Raw genomic sequence first — 19380 nt, forward strand, 5'->3', positions numbered from 1 at the left:
GACACTCCGGACGACAGCGTGCAGGTAGGATTTGGTTTATTTAACATAAATAATAAATGGATACAAAAAGACAGAAACAAACAAAAGAAAAGCGTGCCGAACGCACGGGAAGCTAAGGCTAACACTTAGCACAGGAGTCTAGAACATGAAATACATAAACGTGACTGTTGCTTACCGCAAACAAGGAAGCCAGACAGAGTGTGGCGACCAACATGAATAAATAGCTCTCTGATTAGTGCTCAACAGCAGGTGAACGTGCCGAACACTAATCAGAGGCAGGTGAAACCAATAAGTACCCATGGTGACCAAAACAAACCCCCGAAGTGCACAAAACTACTAAGGAAGTCCAAAACTAACAACATAACTAAACAAAACATGATCCGGACCACGGATCATTGATAATTACAGCACAGTGTGTTAGTGCAATGTTTACCCCACACAAGGTGAGATCTTGCATGGTGCTACGGAGTGAGAGGGATTGCCTGTTATCTTGCATTTGTTACTTATTATAATTATTGCACCAACAGTTATCAAGCTTTTTGCTGAAGTGGCACGTCTACTCAGAATGCTTCAAAACACAAATTAATGTATCACCTTTCTCTCGATTTTTCATTAAACCTACCAAGAAAAAATAATGGGTTAGAGTTTTGCCATTTGTAACGATCAAAATGTTAAAAGATTGTAACTACCTGAGACTCTGCTATTGGTTTCACTCTATTTCACATTTCTGTTGCAGGAAAACATACTGATAGACAAGGAAAACAATGCTGCAGTGAGTGACTTTGGAGGCTGCATTTTTATGAAAGACAATGGCAAGTGAATTTTTACTACTGAAAATCGCAGGTGATATTCTAAAGTCAACACACTACTGTCAGGGTAATAAAGGATTCAAGGATTTTTATTGTCATACGAGCACACTAGCACATGAAATTGGACAAAATTGAGTACCCGAGGTCCCAGATTTATCCCAATGAGTACCGATAGACCGATAGTATGTACATATTAGGATATAAATAGAGTAGGATATGAATTACATGGGTTAAAAGGAATGCATTTTAATTAGAATACACACCCCAAAACCAGTGAAGTTGGCACTTTGTGTAAATTGTAAATAAAAACAGAATACAATGATTTGCAAATCATTTTCAACCTATATTCAATTGAATAGGCTGCAAAGACAAGATACTTAACATTCGAACTGGAAAACTTTTGTTATTTTTTGCAAATATTAGCTTGTTTGGAATTTGATGCCTACAACATGTTTCAAAAAAGCTGGCACAAGTGGCAAAAAAGACTGAGAAAATTGAGCAATGCTCATCAAACACTTATTTGGAACATCGCACAGGTGAACAGGCTAATTGGGAACAGGTGGGTGCCATGATTTGGTATAAAAGCAGCTTCCATGAAATGCTCAGTCATTCACAAACAAGGATAAGGCGAGGGTCACCACTTTGTCAACAAATGCGTCAGCAAATTGTCAAACAGTTTAAAAACAACATTTCTCAACAAACTATTGCAAGGAATTTAGGGTATTTCACTATCTTTGGTCCGTAATATCATCAAAAGGTTCAGAGAATCTGGAGAAATCACTGCACGTAAGCAATGATATTACGGACCTTCGATCCCTCAGGCGGTACTGCATCAAAAACCGACATCAGTATGTAAAGGATATCCCCACATGGGCTCAGGAACACTTCTGAAAACCACTGTCAGTAACTACAATTTGTCGCTACACCTGTAAGTGCAAGTTAAAACTCTACTATGCAAAGCGAAAGCCATTTATCAACAACACCCAGAAAGGCCGCCGGCTTTGCTGGGCCCGAGCTCATCTAAGATGGACTGATGCAAAGTGGAAAAGTTGTCTGTGGTCTGACGAGTCCACATTTCAAATTGTTTTTGAAAACTGGACGTCGTGTCCATCGGAACAAAGAGGAAAAGAACCATCCGGATTGTTATAGGCGCAAAGTTAAAAAGCCAGCATCTGTGATGGTATGGGGTTGTATTAGTGCCCAAGGCATGGGTAACTTACACATCTGTGAAGGCACCAATAATGCTGAAAAGTACATACAGGTTTTGGAGCAACACATGTTGCCATCTAAGCAACATTACCATGGACGCCCCTGCTTATTTCAGCAAGACAATGCCAAGCCACGTGTTACAACAGCATGCCAACTTCACTGGTTTTGGGTTTTGTAGAATAAATTGAAAATAGAATTGATTGTTCCTGTATAGCAAAAAGAATGTCAAAAAAATTACAGCAAACCAAACTAATGATATCTGTTGCTACAGAGCACCATCAGACTTCTGGCCCTTAGTCTGGTGCAGTGGCGATTGCTCTAAGACTGCAAGGGAAGCTCATATTCCCCTAATATGTCAAAAAGTAAGTGGTACAATATTCAATTTCATAGACAAAATTTGCACTTTGTTCAGAATCAGCTACTTTCGCGACTTTCTTCTCATGCATTGCGGTAGCATCCGAGTGCATTAAACAGTGTATAAGCTCAGCGTCCATTGACTTCAATGGCGGAGCATGGGGTGGGTTGTTCTACTGCAGCCAAACTACAAAATCATTACAAAAAAGCTTGAAAATGGGCTTGGCCTCGGCAGGCCTGGATTCTTAGCTTTTGCATGCATGGTTTGAGGATCTGTCTAAGGCGTATTCCCTTTTTCATTGACAGAAAATGGAAGAATCATCCATCCATCCATCCATTTATTACCACTTGTCACTTTCGGGGTACAACCCGGACAAGTCGCCACCTCATCGCAGGGCCAAATTAGCGATCTTGAAATTCAAACCACTGCCATGTTGATAGGGAGAATTCTGCAATCCTTCAAGTGATGTTTTCTATGTAAAATCGAGCATTTTTACATCATTTATCTGTTATTGTAGACTGTACGTGTGTTTAGAAAGTAGCTGAAAAAGAGCTTCCCCTACTTGTAAGACCAGCAGGTCTGGTGGTCTTACTTCGGATGTTTTGCAGCCTTCTGCCTGAGGAGATCAAAGACAGCCGGTCAGCTACAAATTGTCACAAATAAAGCTCCAGGGTGGCGAAATACAGTAAATCTTCTCAGTAAAACAATATGTCTTCTAAAATGTTTTTAACACGATATAGAAAGATATACAGCCCCAGTAAAATGTTTAGACACATCATTGAACAGCATGAGAGTATTTTTTGTCTTTTGACTGGTGGAGTAGAGGCGTACACAAAGTGGACAAAAAGAGTAATAGGTACTGATTTGACCTTTGATTTAAGTGCTACTGAACTAAAACTAGTATTACTGGAATTAAAATGTACTGTACGTAATTCGACCTCTGTATCTTTGCAATAACAACACATTGCACTTTATTTTGGTGGCACTTCCGGTTTCATGTGTTCCCCTTCAGCACCTTCACACCTGGTTCCTATTGTCAATCAAGACTATTTAAATGATCTGTGTTGTTGTTTGCATGCATTCAATGTGGACATTTATCCTGCCGTATGTGTCGCACGTAAGTTTTTGCTGTGCTCCAGCATTCCGTTTTTGTTTACTTTGTAGCCTGTTCAGTTTTAACTTTGTTTTTGCATAGTCTTCCCTATGCTCCCAGAGCACTTCCCAGCTGCTCTTGCCTTTTGTTTGTTCGCTTATTAAATACATTTCACCTGCACGCTGCCTCATCGGCTTTTCTGCATTTTGGGAACATGCCTATTATCGCCGTCACCCTTGTGTCACGGGTTCTGTTCATAGTCTGCAGATGACGATGACAAATTGCAAGAGACATAAAAACAATACACGAGGATAGATAATAGCAAACTGTTGTATTTTAGGTATAAGACAAAAATCAGTTGGAAAAAAAAAGTCATTGGATTTGTAACCTTACACAAACTATATACAGGTATAGAATGAATTAGGACCAGAAGCCTCATCATACTGGAAAAGTAAAATTACCACCATAGTACATTTATTTGCAATTAGATTCTTAGGTATAGAACATTCCACAAGTTTCCCCATGGTATACATTGAGTTAGAGACAGGAGGTGTGACTATCACAAATACTCTCCAAACCAGCTTTTGGCTGGTAGGAATGATGTCTTAGTGATAGTGCCAAGAAGAAGCCAGACTTTGAAAACCTGTTACAAACTACTACAGACGCTGCAATAATAAATGCAATGCTTATGTTTCTATGATCTACCACAGACAGACCAACGGTTTATACTCTACCGTACATGTCTCCAGAGTTGCTCCTTGGCAAAACCTCCACCCCCGCTACTGACATGTGGAGCCTGGGCTGCATGTTGGCTGAGCTCGACAGAGGCTACGCGCTCTTTGGTGGCCAGACCAAAGCAGACATGTTCTATTCTATAACGAGAGTAAGCCCGATGCATTACAATATTAAGCTTTGCCTTACACCTTATACATAAAGCTGACGTGCAAGTTGTTGAATGTGAATTATTTTTAGGTTCTGGGTGCCCCACCAGGAGAAATACAGATTGAAGCAAACGACAAAAAATTTGGCATTGGTAAGCAAAACATTGCTCAAATGTTGGCAATAATAATAATGTTGGCAATAGTAATAATGAAGTGTTTTCTACCCCTTAAGATTATTGGTAAGAAAGATTTTATGTACAAACCCCGTTTCCATATGATTAGGGAAATTGTTTTAGATGTAAATATAAACAGAATACAATGATTTGCAAATCCTTTTCAACCCATATTCAATTGAATGCACTACAAAGACAACATATTTGATGTTCAAACTCATAAACTTTATTTTTTTGCAAATAATTAACTTAGCATTTTATGGCTGCAACACGTGCCAAAGTAGCTGGGAAAGGGCATGTTCACCACTGTGTTACATGGCCTTTCCTTTTAACAACACTCAGTAAACGTTTGGGAACTGAGGAGACACATTTTTGAAGCTTCTCAGGTGGAATTCTTTCCCATTCTTGCTTGATGTACAGCTTAAGTTGTTCAACAGTCCGGGGGTCTCCATTGTGGTATTTTAGGCTTCATAATGCGCCACACATTTTCAATGGGAGACAGGTCTGGACTACAGGCAGGCCAGTCTAGTACCCGCACTCTTTTACTATGAAGCCACGTTGATGTAACACATGGCTTGGCATTGTCTTGCTGAATAAGCAGGGGCGTCCATGGTAACGTTGCTGGGATGGCAACATATGTTGCTCCAAAACCTGTATGTACCTTTCAGCATTAATGGCGCCTTCACAGATGTGTAAGTTACCCATGTCTTGGGCACTAATACACCCCCATACCATTACAGATGCTGGCTTTTCAACTTTGCGCCTATAACTATCCGGATGATTCTTTTCCTCTTTGGTCCGGAGGACACGACGTCCACAGTTTCCAAAAACAATTTGAAATGTGGACTCGTCAGACCACAGAACAATTTTCCACTTTGTATCAGTCCATCTTAGATGAGCTCAGGCCCAGCGAAGCCGATGGTGTTTCTGGGTGTTGTTGATAAACGGTTTTCGCCTTGCATAGGAGAGTTTTAGCTTGCACTTACAGATGTAGCGACCAACTGTAGTTACTGACAGTGGGTTTCTGAAGTGGTACTGAGCCCATGTGGTGATATCCTTTACACACTGATGTCGCTTGTTGATGCAGTACAGCCTGAGGGATCGAAGGTCACGGGCTTAGCTGCTTACCTGCAGTGATTTCTCCAGATTCTCTGAACCCTTTGATGATAATATGGAACGTAGATGGTGAAATCCCTAAATTCCTTGCAATAGCTGGTTGAGAAAGGTTTTTCTTAAACTGTTCAACAATTTGCTCACGCATTTGTTGACAAAGTGGTGACCCTCGCCCCATCCTTGTTTGTGAATGACTGAGCATTTCATGGAATCTACTTTTATACCCAATCATGGCACCCACCTGTTCCCAATTTGCCTGTTCACCTGTGGAATGTTCCAAATTGTTGTATCTCAGAGAAGGGAAGGAGGCAACAACCAGGGCAGGACTGCGGTTTACAAGGTTTATTGGAAAAACCTTAGATGAATACGTGGCGTGTGTATGCTACTCAAAGTGAGTGAGTGTTGACTATGTGTAAAATTATAATGTAAATGTTACCAAGGGTTGTTGTCTGTAAATGTTGGTTGTATCTTTCGTCGTATCCAAGGGGGCAAAGGCGAAGAGGCAGTTCATGGACAGGCAAGTGGTCGTGGGCAAGAGCAGGGCAGCGTGGTCTGGGTCCGAGCAGGGAGGTCGTGGATCGAGGTGGGCAGTTAGGAATCCGGATGGGTGTCGAGTGACAAGGCACGATCACGGAGGTCAGGAGAGTCACTGTGGAAATACAAAAGGGCATGAACCAGGGGGAAACACGGAGAAATAGAGCAAAACAAGGACGAGGAAATCACTGGGAAAAGGAATGCCAGACGTGATGCTTACTGGAAGGTTAGCGACATTCTGGCAAAGGTTCCTTGGGTCCGCTGGTCTTTATGCCGCTCCCCCTCGTCAAGTCCAGGTGTGCTGATCAGTGATTGCTTGCAGACTTGTTGCTGTGTGGGCGTGTTGTGCTCAGTGTGAGCAGAGGTGTGTTTGAGCGTCCTGCCAGCAGAGGTGCCTGCAGCTCCAGCTGCAGTGGAAACCTGGGATCGACTCCGCGTCGTGACACAAATAAGTGTTTGATGAGCATTCCTCAACTTTATCAGTATTTATTACCACCTTTCCCTACTTCTTTGTCACGTGTTGCTGGCATCAAATTCTAAAGTTAATGATTATTTGCAAAATAAAAAAAATGTTTATCAGTTTGAACATCAAATATGTTGTCTTTGTAGCATATTCAACTGAATATGGGTTGAAAATGATTTGCAAATCATTGTATTCCGTTTATATTTACATCTAACACAATTTCCCAACTCATTTGGAAACGGGGTTTGTAAGACACTGACATACTGTACAGTAGCACTCCTCTACAAAACCGATGTTTTCTCCCCCCAGCAAATGACAATCATTTTAAGCTGTTTACTGGCACTTTCTCTTGTGTAACTTGTTTGAAGATTTGCAAGTTGACACAATGCTGAAGATTCATTCACATGAATAATCAATCATTGATGTGCATCTCTGAAATAGCGTCCCCTACTTTGGGAAACTGTTTCTGACTCCACTGTTAATGCTACTTAATGATAACAGTGGGTTAGATTCAGCAGCAAGTTCCATTTTGCTCAAAGGTGGTGTTTGCAACTTGCTCAGTTACAAAACCCAAAACCAGTGAAGTTGGCACGTTGTGTAAATCGTAAATAAAAATACAGTGATTTGCTAAACCTTTTCAACCTATATTCAATTAAATAGACTGCAAGATCAAGATACTTAACATTTGAACTGGAAAACCTTTGTTATTTTTTGCAAATATTAGCTCATTTGGAAGTTGGTGCCTGCAACATGTTTCAAAAGAGCTGGTACAAGTGGCAAAAAAGACTGAGAAAGTTGAGGAATGCTCATCAAACACTTATTTGGAACATCCCACAGGTGAACAGGATAATTGGGAACAGGTGGGTGCCATGATTGGGCTTCCATGTTCTGCTCAGTCATTCACAACCACTTTGTGAACAAATGCGTGAGCAAATTGTCGAACACTTTAAGAACAACATTTCTGACGTAAAAGTGTTCTGTGGTCTGACGAGTCCACATTTGAAATCGTTTTTGGAAACTGGACGTCGTGTCCTCCGAACCAAAGAGGAAAAGAACCATCCGGATTGTTATAGGCGCAAAGTTCAAAAGCCATCATCTGTGATGGTATGGGGGTGTATTAGTGCCCAAGACATGGGTAACTTACACATCTGTGAAGGCGCCATTAATGCTGAAAGGTACATACAGGTTTTGGAGCAACATATGTTGCCATCCAAGCAACGTTATCAAGGACGCCCCTGCTTATTTCAGCAAGACAATGCCAAGCCACGTGTTACAACAGCGTGGCTTCATCGTAAAAGAGTGCGGGTACTAGACTGGCCTGCCTGTAGTCCAGACCTGTCTCCCATTGAAAATGTGTGGCGCAATATGAAGCCTAAAATATCACAACGGGGACCCCCGGACTGTTGAACAACTTAAGCTGTACATCAAGCAAGAATGGGAAAGAATTCCACCTGAAAAGCTTCAAAAATGTGTCTCCTCAGTTCCCAAACGTTTACTGAGTGTTGTTAAAAGGAAAGGCCATGTAACACAGTGGTAAAAATGCCCCTGTGCCAACTTTTTTGCTATGTGTTGCAGCCATTAAATTGTAAGTTAAGGATTATTTGCAAAAAAAAAAAAAAGTTATGTTTCTCAGTTCGAACATTAAGTATCTTGTCTTTGCAGTCTATTCAATTGAATATAAGTTGAAAAGGATTAGCAAATCATTATATTCTGTTTTTATTTACAAATTACACAATGTGCCAACTTCACTGGTTTTGGGTTTTGTACATTTTTCAAAGCAAAAATATAACAAGAACACAATGAGCTAGCAGAAGACACTTTTCACAATTACTTTGTTTATGTAGTAAAACATTTTTACCGGCTCGAATAAAATGATTGGTGTTTGCTGCGGTCACGAAGAGCGTGTGCACACATACAAAAGCAGTCCAAGAGAAACAACAAACAACATTGATTGATTGAATTGATTGAAACTTTTATTAGTAGATTGCACATTTCAGTACATATTCCGTACAATTTAGCACTAAATGGTAACACCCGAATAAGTTTTTCAACTTGTTTAAGTCGGGGTCCACGTAATCAATTCAAAAGATGTTTAAGTAGGACAACTAGTAGTTGTAGTAAGAAAAAACATTATTTGTGAACTGTTGCTGAACAAGGCCCAGTTATCATACTAAGAATGATCGTATGTAACTTTTTCACTTTTGTTTTGTCATGCAGGCACTCCAGACATTGATGTTTCAAAGCAACCTAAAAATGCCTCGGCCATTAAAATAAGATCCAGCAATCCAAAGTTTCTGGATTTCATCATGTCCTGCCTGGAGTAGGTGCTCATCCTCGCAATCATCTTTCTAATGATTTCAATGTCTTTTAGAGTCGGTCCATTAAGTGCATGCATATCATTTATCAGATATGATACAAAGAAGCGCCTAACACCAGAGCATGCTTTGCGTCACCCGTGGATCCTAAACACAGACACAACCAAACCCATGAAGACTGCTATTAAAATGAGTGAGTCAACCCTAATTCACTATTTGTGCGATACCACAGATTTTTGATTTCCGACCCGATACCGAGTAAAATTCAGGTTCGTTTCAGCGTTACCGATTTTATACCAATACTTTGTGAAAGTATAATGAGTCTGGCAAAATTTGAAAAGTAGCATATTTCTAGTGTTGCTGCTCTGGGGGAGTCATCTTCAAATGAAATTGTAAGCAAACTTTTTGATCGCATTTATTGAATATTTAGAATGCATTAAAAAAAGAACATCCATCGACATGGGGTTATGAGACGAGCCTCCAGTTTTATGATCGCTCAGCACAAGAAATACGTTACACACATACAGTTGTTGACAAAATACACTGTACATTATATACCTCAGCTAACTAAACTATGGAAATGTATGATATAATTCATATAGCAATACGGCCTCACTGCACAGCAGGCCAGCAGTTAGCCGAGTCATTGCGCACAATCCATGTTGAGGCACAAATCAGTGACGTGCCTCAACTGGCTGCTGATCTCCGCACCGTCTCTTCTCAGTATTTGAACGGCAAATGTGAAAATAAAAATAAAAATAATCTAAAACTGGTGAAGTTAAATGGAAAATAACTTTAGTATAATCACTGGATACATATAACAATTTAATTAATTTTTTTTCTTTTTAATTTTTTTTTTCTTTCCATGATGGCAGGTGAGGCCCCGCCTCCCCTGCCTCTAGTGACGGCACGCCACTGCTATTCACTATAGTTGTAAAGAAAACCTTTGTGATTCACATTTCAGTTGGAATTAGACAAGCTAACCTTTTCTCAGTGACCAAATAAGTTCTATGTAATGCTAATATTTAGCATAATTGTATTGAAATAACGTAACCAAATGTTTTAATTAGGGATGTCCGATAATGGCTTTTTGTCGATATCCGATATTCCGATATTGTCCAACTCTTAATTACCGATACCGATATATACAGTCGTGGAATTAACACATTAATATGCCTAATTTGGACAACTAGGTATGGTGAAGATAAGGTCCTTTTTAAAAAAATTAATAAAACAAGATGAATAAATTAAAAACATTTTCTTGAATAAAAAAGAAAGTAAAACAATATAAAAACAGTTACATAGAAACTAGTAATTAATGAAAATGAGTAAAATTAACTGTTAAAGGTTAGTACTATTAGTGGACCAGCAGCACGCACAATCATGTGTGCTTACGGACTGTATCCCTTGCAGACTGTATTGATATATATTGATATATAATGTAGGAACCAGAATATTAATAACAGAAAGAAACAACCCTTTTGTGTGAATGAGTGTAAATGGGGGAGGGATGTTTTTTGGGTTGGTTCCACTAATTGTAATTGTATCTTGTGTTTTTTATGTTAATTTAATTTAAAAAAAACAAACAAACAAACAAAAAACGATACCGTTAATAAGAAAACTGATACCGATAATTTCCGATATTACATTTTAAAGCATTTATCGGCCGATAATATTGGCAGGCCAATATTATCGGACATCTCTAGTTTTAATTGCAACTTAAAGCATGGCAATTAGCCGAGAGACAGCTCTTATGCAAAACACTGTATCAACTGTTTGAGAGCAGGAGCAGAGAAAGCTTTCGTGGCGTAAAAGCACACATGATTATGAGCACAACTTGTTACTGTATATAACATTTTCAAACAGGTTGATGATCAATGTCTTACCTGCCTCCACACAGGTGTCAAGGCTGCCAAAAACAGCTTACTAAATAGAGACAAAATGCCACCACCGCTGTTGAAGTCACTGGCACAACGTAAAGTGACCGCTTAACCCTTGAAATTGGGCACATACAATATATATGTATTTATTACAATTACATGCATATATATATATATATATATATAATGTATATCAGTACATTGCAGCAGCAGCCAACTTGGCTGAGTCAGTAACAGACCTCAGAGGGGCACTGGGAATGGATCTAAGGACCAAAGCATCCAGCACAGCCAAGACTCAGGAAAAAGCAAACCTGTGCTGTGTCTGGATAAACAACAACTCAGTGTCCCATGCATGGATACTACAATGATTAAAGACTGCATCCTGATCATCTTCGTCATGACCTCAGTGCTGAAACAACAGCTTACTCCGAGACTATTGCACATTTCGCCATCAAGTGTTGCATTTACCAAAGGAATGCACATTTTATTCCTTCCTACTTACCTACCGATATCTAAAGCGTACACTGATAATATATCAGGAGAAATTTGGTCCAAGAATACTTAGGATTCGAACCAGGATGTGGATACTATTCCATGATTGGAGAACCCACCAGCTACATCCTAGACTTTGAGAACATTTGGCTCGTATGCCAAGATAGCAGATATAAAAAACAGCTACCAGGGTCTGGCTTTCTCAAAAGTCAATGAGCACCATCATATGGATGCAACGTGATCAGCCACTTGAGATGTCAGCTCAATGATAACAAGTATTTTCCATCTGTATGTACTACAAAACCCAAAACCAGTGAAGTTGGCACGTTGTGTAAATCGTAAATAACAGAATACAAAGATTTGCTAATCCTTTTCAACTTATACTCAATTGAATAGACTGCAAAGACAAGATATTTAATGTTCGAACTGAGAAACGTTTTTTTTGTTGTTTTTTGTTTGCAAATAATCCTTAACTTAGAATTTAATGGCTGCAACACATTGCAAAAAAGTTGGCCTTTCCTTTCAACAACACTCAGTAAACGTTTGGGAACAGAGGAGACCAGTTCAAACTAGAAAACGTTGTTATTTGTTGCAAATATAAGCTCATTTGGAATTTGATGCCTGCAACATGTTTTAAAAAAGCTGGCACAAGTGGCAATATAGACTGAGAAAGTTGAGGAATGCTCATCAAACACTTATTTGGAACATCCCACAGGTGAACAGGCTAATTGGGAACAGGTGGGTGCCATGATTGGGTATAAAAGCAGCTTCCATGAAATGCTCAGTCATTCACAAACAAGGATGAGGCGAGGGTCATCACTTTGTGAATAAATGCGTGACAAAATTGTCGAACAGTTTAAAACCTCTAAATCAGTGGTTCTTAACCTTGTTGGAGGTACCGAACCCCACCAGTTTCATATGCGCATTCACTGAACCCTTTAGTGAAAAATAAAATGTTATTTTTTTCAAATTCAAGACAAAGTTATATGTTTTTGGTAACACTTTGGTATGGGGAACATATTCTAAGTAATAAAGACTTAATTTAGAGTTATTTGGTTAGGGTTAGGGTCAGGGTTAGAGGGTTAGGGTTATAATAAGGCCATGCCGAATAAGGCATTAATAAGTACTTAATAATGACTAGTTAAGAGCCAATATGTTACTAATTTGCATGTTAATAAGGTGAATAAGGTGAATATGTTCCCCATACTAAAGTGTTACCATGTTTTTTTTTACTGGTGCATAAAATGAACCGTGCATGAACATCACCTTGTTCAAAGAACAAAACCAACACGGTGCATAAACTCACAACAAATTACACACCTGCAAACCAGTCAGCTGTTGCTGTATCCGTAATACGCCAATAGGGAGAAGTTTGTATTTACATGATGAGTCGGGTGTGTTTCGACCTCCGCCGAACCCCTGAGGCCGACTCACCGAACCCCTAGGGTTCGATCGAACCCAGGTTAAGAACCACTGCTCTAAAGGCTTAGTGGCCACATGCGTGGACAGCACCTTTTAGCTCTTATTTCAAAAATTGTGTAGACTACTGAATTGGGGTCTTATGGCCGCTTATGTGGACACTTATACTGCCATCTGGTGGTGTCAGAAGAGTATAACATACAATGGAATTTGGGAAAAAAAAGTGTAAAAATAAGAATTAGCATGTCACTAAACATGAAGTACACGTTTGTGTACTTATGGACTAAGTACATCATATCAAAAGATGATTCTTAGTTTTTATTCTAATTAGGGTCCAATAAGCCCAAATAGCAAAGAGAAATAAAAAAAAGCATGTAACAAACAGCTTGGGTTTTAAGAGGTTTTAAGAACAACATTTCTCAACGAGCTATTGCAAGGAATTTCAGCAAGACAATGCCAAGCCACGTGTTACAACAGCGTGGCTTCATAGTAAGAGTGCGGGTACTAGACTGGCCTGCCTGTAGTGCAGACCTGTCTCCTATTGAAAATGTGTGGCACGCAATATGAAGCCTAAAATACGACAACGGAGACCCCGGACTGTTGAACAACTTAAGCTGTACATCAAGCAAGAATGGGAAATAATTCCACCTGAAAAGCTTAAAAAACTGGTCTCAGTTCCCAAACATTTTCTGAGTGTTGTTAAAAGGAAAGGTCATGTAATACGGTGGTAAAAATGCCCCTGTGACAACTTTTTTGCAATGTGTTGCAGCCATTAAATTCTAAGTTAATGATTATTTGCAAAAAATAAAAAAGTTTCTCAGTTCGAACATTAAATATCTTGTCTTTGCAGTCTATTCAATTGAATATATGATTTGCAAATCATTGTATTCTGTTTTTGTGTATGAATTACACAACGTGCCAACTTCACTGGTTTTGTATATAACTCAGCCAAAGAATGAAGGTCATTATGATAGATCGTGTCCAAAATCAAGGAATGAACAAAGTATTGATGACGACATAAGTGTCAGAGCCACAACCCAGAACCAAAAGTCTGTGAATGTATCAAGGAGATGAACTGAATTGTAGGTTTTGGTTTGTTTACTTTTGCACCGTTTTCTGCAACGCGGATGCTCGATTCTGGTAGTTGTCTTTAGAGGTGAACTGTAGCCCTCTTATCTATTTTTGTACATTTTGGTTATGGATTTGTTTGTAGGGATAGTTAGGGATTTGCTCGAAAAACTTTAATTCTGGCATACCACATTTAGTTTTTTGTTAAATTATTTTACTTTAAAGACGTCGGCATTGAATTAACTGAGGGCAAATAAAGTTTTGAATATTTTTTCACAATATACAGATTGGTAAATGGATCATACTTGCATTGCGCTTTTCTATCTTCAAGGTACTTAAAACACTTTGACACTATTTTTACATTCACACACACATTCACACACTGATGGCCGGAGCTGACATGCAAGGCCCTAACCACGACCCATCAGGAGCAAGGGTGCCCAAGGACCCAACGGACGTGACCAGGATGGCGGAAGCTGGTATCTACCACCTGAGCCACGCCGTCCGCTGTATGTTTACATTTCTTGTCTCCTTTTAATAACCTGTGCTCGGTTGTAACTGTTACCAGAACATCCATTAATAACAGTATAGTTACAATACTTAAAAAGAGTGCATTGTTTGTTGAGACTTAGTGAAACAATTGGATTTGTGGATTATGTATGGAGAGCCAAATGGGACAAAATAAATTATTTGAAGAATTACTTAAATGTGTCAATCATTGGAATTGAATACACAAATATTATATTAAATGTGTTAATTAATATAATGTAAATGACAGTTAATTTAATCATTTAATTATTTCATGAACTATTCCTTTCACGATTTGATTATGGATTTTATTGTTTCATGATTTATTGGTTTAATTAATGATGCATCTAAGTAGTTATTTAAAGATGTAATTATTTAAATCTTTCCTATTTGGCCCTAGTCAGCGCGTCAATAATTATTTTTATACGCCAAACTCAACTGTCAAATTCAGTGGGCAGGTCTTCTACTTGATTGGTTACCCGACACTTCTACTTGCAACGATTGGACGAGATACGTTTTAACCCCGCCCACTGATGACGGGGGAATTGACAGATTCAGAGATGTGTAATTATTTAAATATTTAAATACATCATTAAATCAGAAAATAATAAAATCAATATATATATATATGATTAATTAATTTGCTGTAATATAATGTATTTTAAACATGCTTTTTTAAACTGCTCAACACAAAAAGGACAAACAAGCTTTGCCTGCAGTATATTAGTGTCTTGCCAGATTTGATGTTTTGTAGGAATACTGTTACGGTTCAAACACCCGCCGCCTCTCACTCTGCTGTGCGCCCCACTGAACGTGCCTCGGAACACGCCCAGGGGCATTCGTCTCCTGCCTTCACAAGCCAGTGCGTCCTGCATTTCAGTGCCAGAACGTAGATATATAGATATCATACGTGTATAGAGGCCCATTTCCAGCAACTATCACTCCAGTGTTCTAATGGTACAATGTGTTTGCTCATTGGCTCAGAAGGCTAATTGATGATTAGAAAACACTTGTGCAATCATGTTCACACATCTGAAAACAGTTTAGCTCGTTACAGAAGCTACAAAACTGACCTTCCTTTGAGCAGATTGAGTTTCTGGAGCATCACATTTGTGGGGTCAATTAAACACTCAAAATGGCCAGAAAAAGAGAACTTTCATCTGAAACTCGACAGTCTATTCTTGTTCTTAGAAATGAAGGCTATTCCACAAAATTGTTTGGGTGACCCCAAACTTTTGAACGGTAGTGTACTTGTTGGTCACAAACAACATTCATGAAGTTTGGTTCTTTTATGAATTTATTATGGGTCTACTGAAAATGTGACCAAATCTGCTGGGTCAAAAGTATACATACAGCAATGTTAATATTTGGTTACATGTCCCTTGGCAAGTATCACTGCAATAAGGCACTTTTGGTAGCCATCCACAAGCTTCTGGTTGAGTTTTTGACCACTCCTCTTGACAAAATTGGTGCAGTTCAGCTAAATTTGTTGGTTTTCTGATATGGACTTGTTTCTTCAGCATTGTCCACACGTTTAAGTCAGGACTTTGGGAAGGCCATTCTAAAACCTTCATTCTAGCCTGATTTAGCCATTCCTTTACCACTTTTGACGCGTGTTTGGTGTCATTGTCCTGTTGGAACACCCAACTGCGCCCAAGACCCAACCTCCGGGCTGATGATTTTAGGTTTTCCTGAAGAATTTGGAGGTAATCCTCCTTTTTCATTGTCCCATTTACTCTCTGTAAAGCATCAGTTCCATTGGCAGCATAACAGGCCCAGAGCATAATACTACCACCACCATGCTTGACGGTAGGAATTGGTGGGATTAAAGGCCTCACCTTTTCTCCTCCAAACATATTGCTGGGTATTGTGACCAAACAGCTCAATTTTTGTTTCATCTGACCACAGAACTTTCCTCCAGAAGGTCTTATCTTTGTCCATGTAAAGTCATATATATATATATATATGTATATATATATATATATATATATATATATATATATATATATATATATATATATATATATATATATATATATATATATATATATATATATATATATATATATATACTGTATGTATGAACTTATGACACAGTTAAAATGAAGCCGCTTCTGACACTTAGTACTCTGCCATATACAGTTATAGTGAGGATGAAATGCGTTGTTGTATGCAGATAAGGTGTGCTAAAGAAATACAGAGAATGAATCTGCACCCCTCATCATGACACCCCACCACCGAACCACACAGCTGATATGTATTCCAACCTTGTCTTGACTGCATCAAAATACCTCTCTCTCTTCCTACTCGCTCTCCTCTCTCTCTCTCTCTCTCTCTCTCTCTCTCTCTCTCTCTCTCTCTCTCTCTCTCTCTCTCTCTCTCTCTCTCTGTGTCCTCCTTTCTCTGCTTCATTGCTGTGAGATTCCCAGCTACCTGAAGGAAAGCAAAGGAAGAACCTAACTTTAACCTCAATGTAAAAGATAAGGTAAGTAAGCAGCTTCTTCCTCAAGCCATATTGTTCCTGTTTTCTCTTGCATTTAAAAATGACTGTTGGTTATCCAATTATGAGAACTATAGTTTGCAATCCAAAACTACTATATGATCACAAAGAACTGTTCTAAATTACAAAGGGTGTACAAATAATTGTTTATGGGCGGTGGATATGGTTTGTTAACCAAAATTTAGTCTTGAAATAAATGAATATTCAAAAACGTCTTATATTTGAGTCAATACAGTATATTTGAGCCAGTTTGTATCATTTGTTTAAACCTAAGAATAGTGTCTCATACACTATATAGCCAAAAGGATTTGGTCACCCATCCAAATGATCAGAATCAGGTGTCCTAATCACTTGGCCCGGGCATAGGTGTATAAAATTAAGCACTTAGGCATGGAGACTGTTTCTACAAACATTTGTGAAAGAATGGGCCGCTCTCAGTGATTTCCAGCGTGAAACTGTCATAGGATGCCACCTGTGCAACAAATCCAGTCGTGAAATTTCCTCGCTCCTAAATATTCCAAAGTCCACTTTATTATAAGAAAATGGAAGAGTTTGGGAACAACAGCAACTCAGCCAGGAAGTGATAGGCCACGTAAACTGACAGAGAGGAGTCCGGATGCTGAAGTGCATAGTGCAAAGACTTTCTGCACAGTCACTTGTTACAGAGCTCCAAACTTCATGTGACCTTCCAATTAGCCCATGTACAGTATGCAGAGAGCTTCATGGAATGGGTTTCCATGGCCGAGCAGCTGCATCTAAGCCATACATCGCCAAGTCCAATGCAAAGCGTGGGATGCAGTGGTGTAAAGCACGTCGCCACTGGACCCTAGAGCAGTGGAGACGCGTTCTCTGGACTGATGAATCACACTTTTCCATCTGGCAATCTGATGGACCAGTCTGGGTTTGGAGGTTGCCAGGAGAACGCTACATTTCAGATTGCATCGTGCCGAGAGTGAAATTTGGTGGAGGAGGAATTATGGTGTGGGGTTGGTTTTTCAGGAGTTGGGCTTGGCCCCTTAGTTCCAGTGAAAGGAACTTTGAATGCTCCAGGATACCAAAACATTTTGGAAAATTCCATGCTCCCAACCTTGTGGGAACAGTTTGGTAGTTTCCTCTTCCAACATGACTGTGCAGCAGTGCACAAAGCAAGGTCCACAAAGACATGGATGACAGAGTCTGGTGTGGATGACCTTTACTGGCCTGCACAGAGTCCTGACGTGAACCCGATAGAACACCTTTGAGATGAATTAGAATGGAGACTGAGACCCAGGCCTTCTCGACCAACATCAGCGTGTGACCTCACCAATGCGCTTTTGGAAGAATGGTCGAAAATTCCTATAAACACACTCCGCAACCTTGTGGACAGCCTTCCCAGAAGAGTTGAAGCTGTAATAGCTGCAAAAGGTGGACCTACATCATATTGAACCCTATGGCATTCAAGACAGAAAAAAACAACTGAACCCCACATGAGCAAGAGCTTATCAACTTGGCAACGGAATCTAGGAAAAACTCCCCTGTGGGAAGAAACCTCGGACAGAACCCAGGCTCTGTGGGTTGGCCGTCTGTCTCGACCAAGTGGGTAGAGAGAGAGAGAGAGAGAGATTAGAGGGACAGAGGGTAGCGAGAGATAAGAAATAGCAATATTTAAAAGAAGTGGGATAAAGCAAAGCCTATTTAATAGTACCACTGTCCCATGATGAGTAACTGACCGTAATATCAGACAGTTCTTTTTTATACTTTGTAGAGATGTTCCGATCAGGATCGGGATCGGGACTGATTTTAGCTTTATTTAGTGATCGGTGATCGGAGGCTGAGTGCTTTGTTTTTGCAACATGCCAGAAACTAAACGCAGCCATGTCCGCCGCGACAATTTTTTTGGAGATTTTAACTGAAAATAGCCATACAGTCACTTGCAATGTCTGCAAGATTTGCATTTCTAGAGGTGGTATTAGCAGAGCTGCGTTTAACATCATAAATGTAATACGTAATTTGTGGGCCAAGCATAAAGACGAGTACGAACCTTTCAACAAGGCCACTGTGGAAGAGGCTGCTGCGCCGAACTCAAAGAAACAAACCCAAGACAACCTGCCCATCTCTGTCGTAGAGAATGTGGGGTTTTGCCGACTCTTGTATTATAACCTGCTCAGTGGCCTTGTGGTTAGAATGTCAGAGTGTGGTTGGCCTCAGAAAAGTAGCGTCAGATTTACCGCCCGTCCGAGCACCCACCGGCAGAAATGTAGATCAGCGCCTATGATCATACCCTCATTTTGCTATATCTGATATCTGCTATATCTAGTGCAACAGGACGATGGAGCTGAGGTATAAGAACTGTCCTTGAGATCGGTAGGTCGTGAGTCAAAACCCCGGCCGAGTCATACCAAAGACAATAAAAATGGGACCCATTACCTCCCTGCTTGGCACTCAGGGTTGGAATTGGGGATTAACTCACCAAAATGATTCCTGAGCGCGGCCACCGCTGCTGCTCACTGCTCCCCTCACCTCCCAAGGGGTGGAACAAGGGGATGGGTCAAATGCAGAGGGTAATTTC

The 19380-nt window shown here is 39.8% G+C and overlaps 1 protein-coding gene across 1 annotated transcript in view; it reads left to right on the forward strand.

Annotated features, from left to right (window-relative positions):
• Positions 1-19170, forward strand: part of LOC133641473 (dual specificity tyrosine-phosphorylation-regulated kinase 4-like) — a gene marked incomplete at its 5' end in the record, with an annotated part of 32717 nt that extends 13547 nt beyond the window's left edge. Inside the window, 8 exons of the mRNA XM_062035212.1 lie at positions 737-812; positions 4177-4349; positions 4439-4499; positions 8848-8950; positions 9038-9138; positions 15087-15211; positions 18834-18989; positions 19129-19170. Of these exons, the coding sequence (XP_061891196.1) occupies positions 737-812; positions 4177-4349; positions 4439-4499; positions 8848-8950; positions 9038-9138; positions 15087-15211; positions 18834-18989; positions 19129-19170 (837 nt within the window). The remainder of the gene's footprint in view (positions 1-736; positions 813-4176; positions 4350-4438; positions 4500-8847; positions 8951-9037; positions 9139-15086; positions 15212-18833; positions 18990-19128) is intronic.
• Positions 19171-19380: the final 210 nt, after the last annotated feature.

The sequence above is a fragment of the Entelurus aequoreus genome, linkage group LG24 (assembly GCF_033978785.1).
Source record: "Entelurus aequoreus isolate RoL-2023_Sb linkage group LG24, RoL_Eaeq_v1.1, whole genome shotgun sequence".
Classification (NCBI taxonomy): domain Eukaryota; kingdom Metazoa; phylum Chordata; class Actinopteri; order Syngnathiformes; family Syngnathidae; genus Entelurus; species Entelurus aequoreus.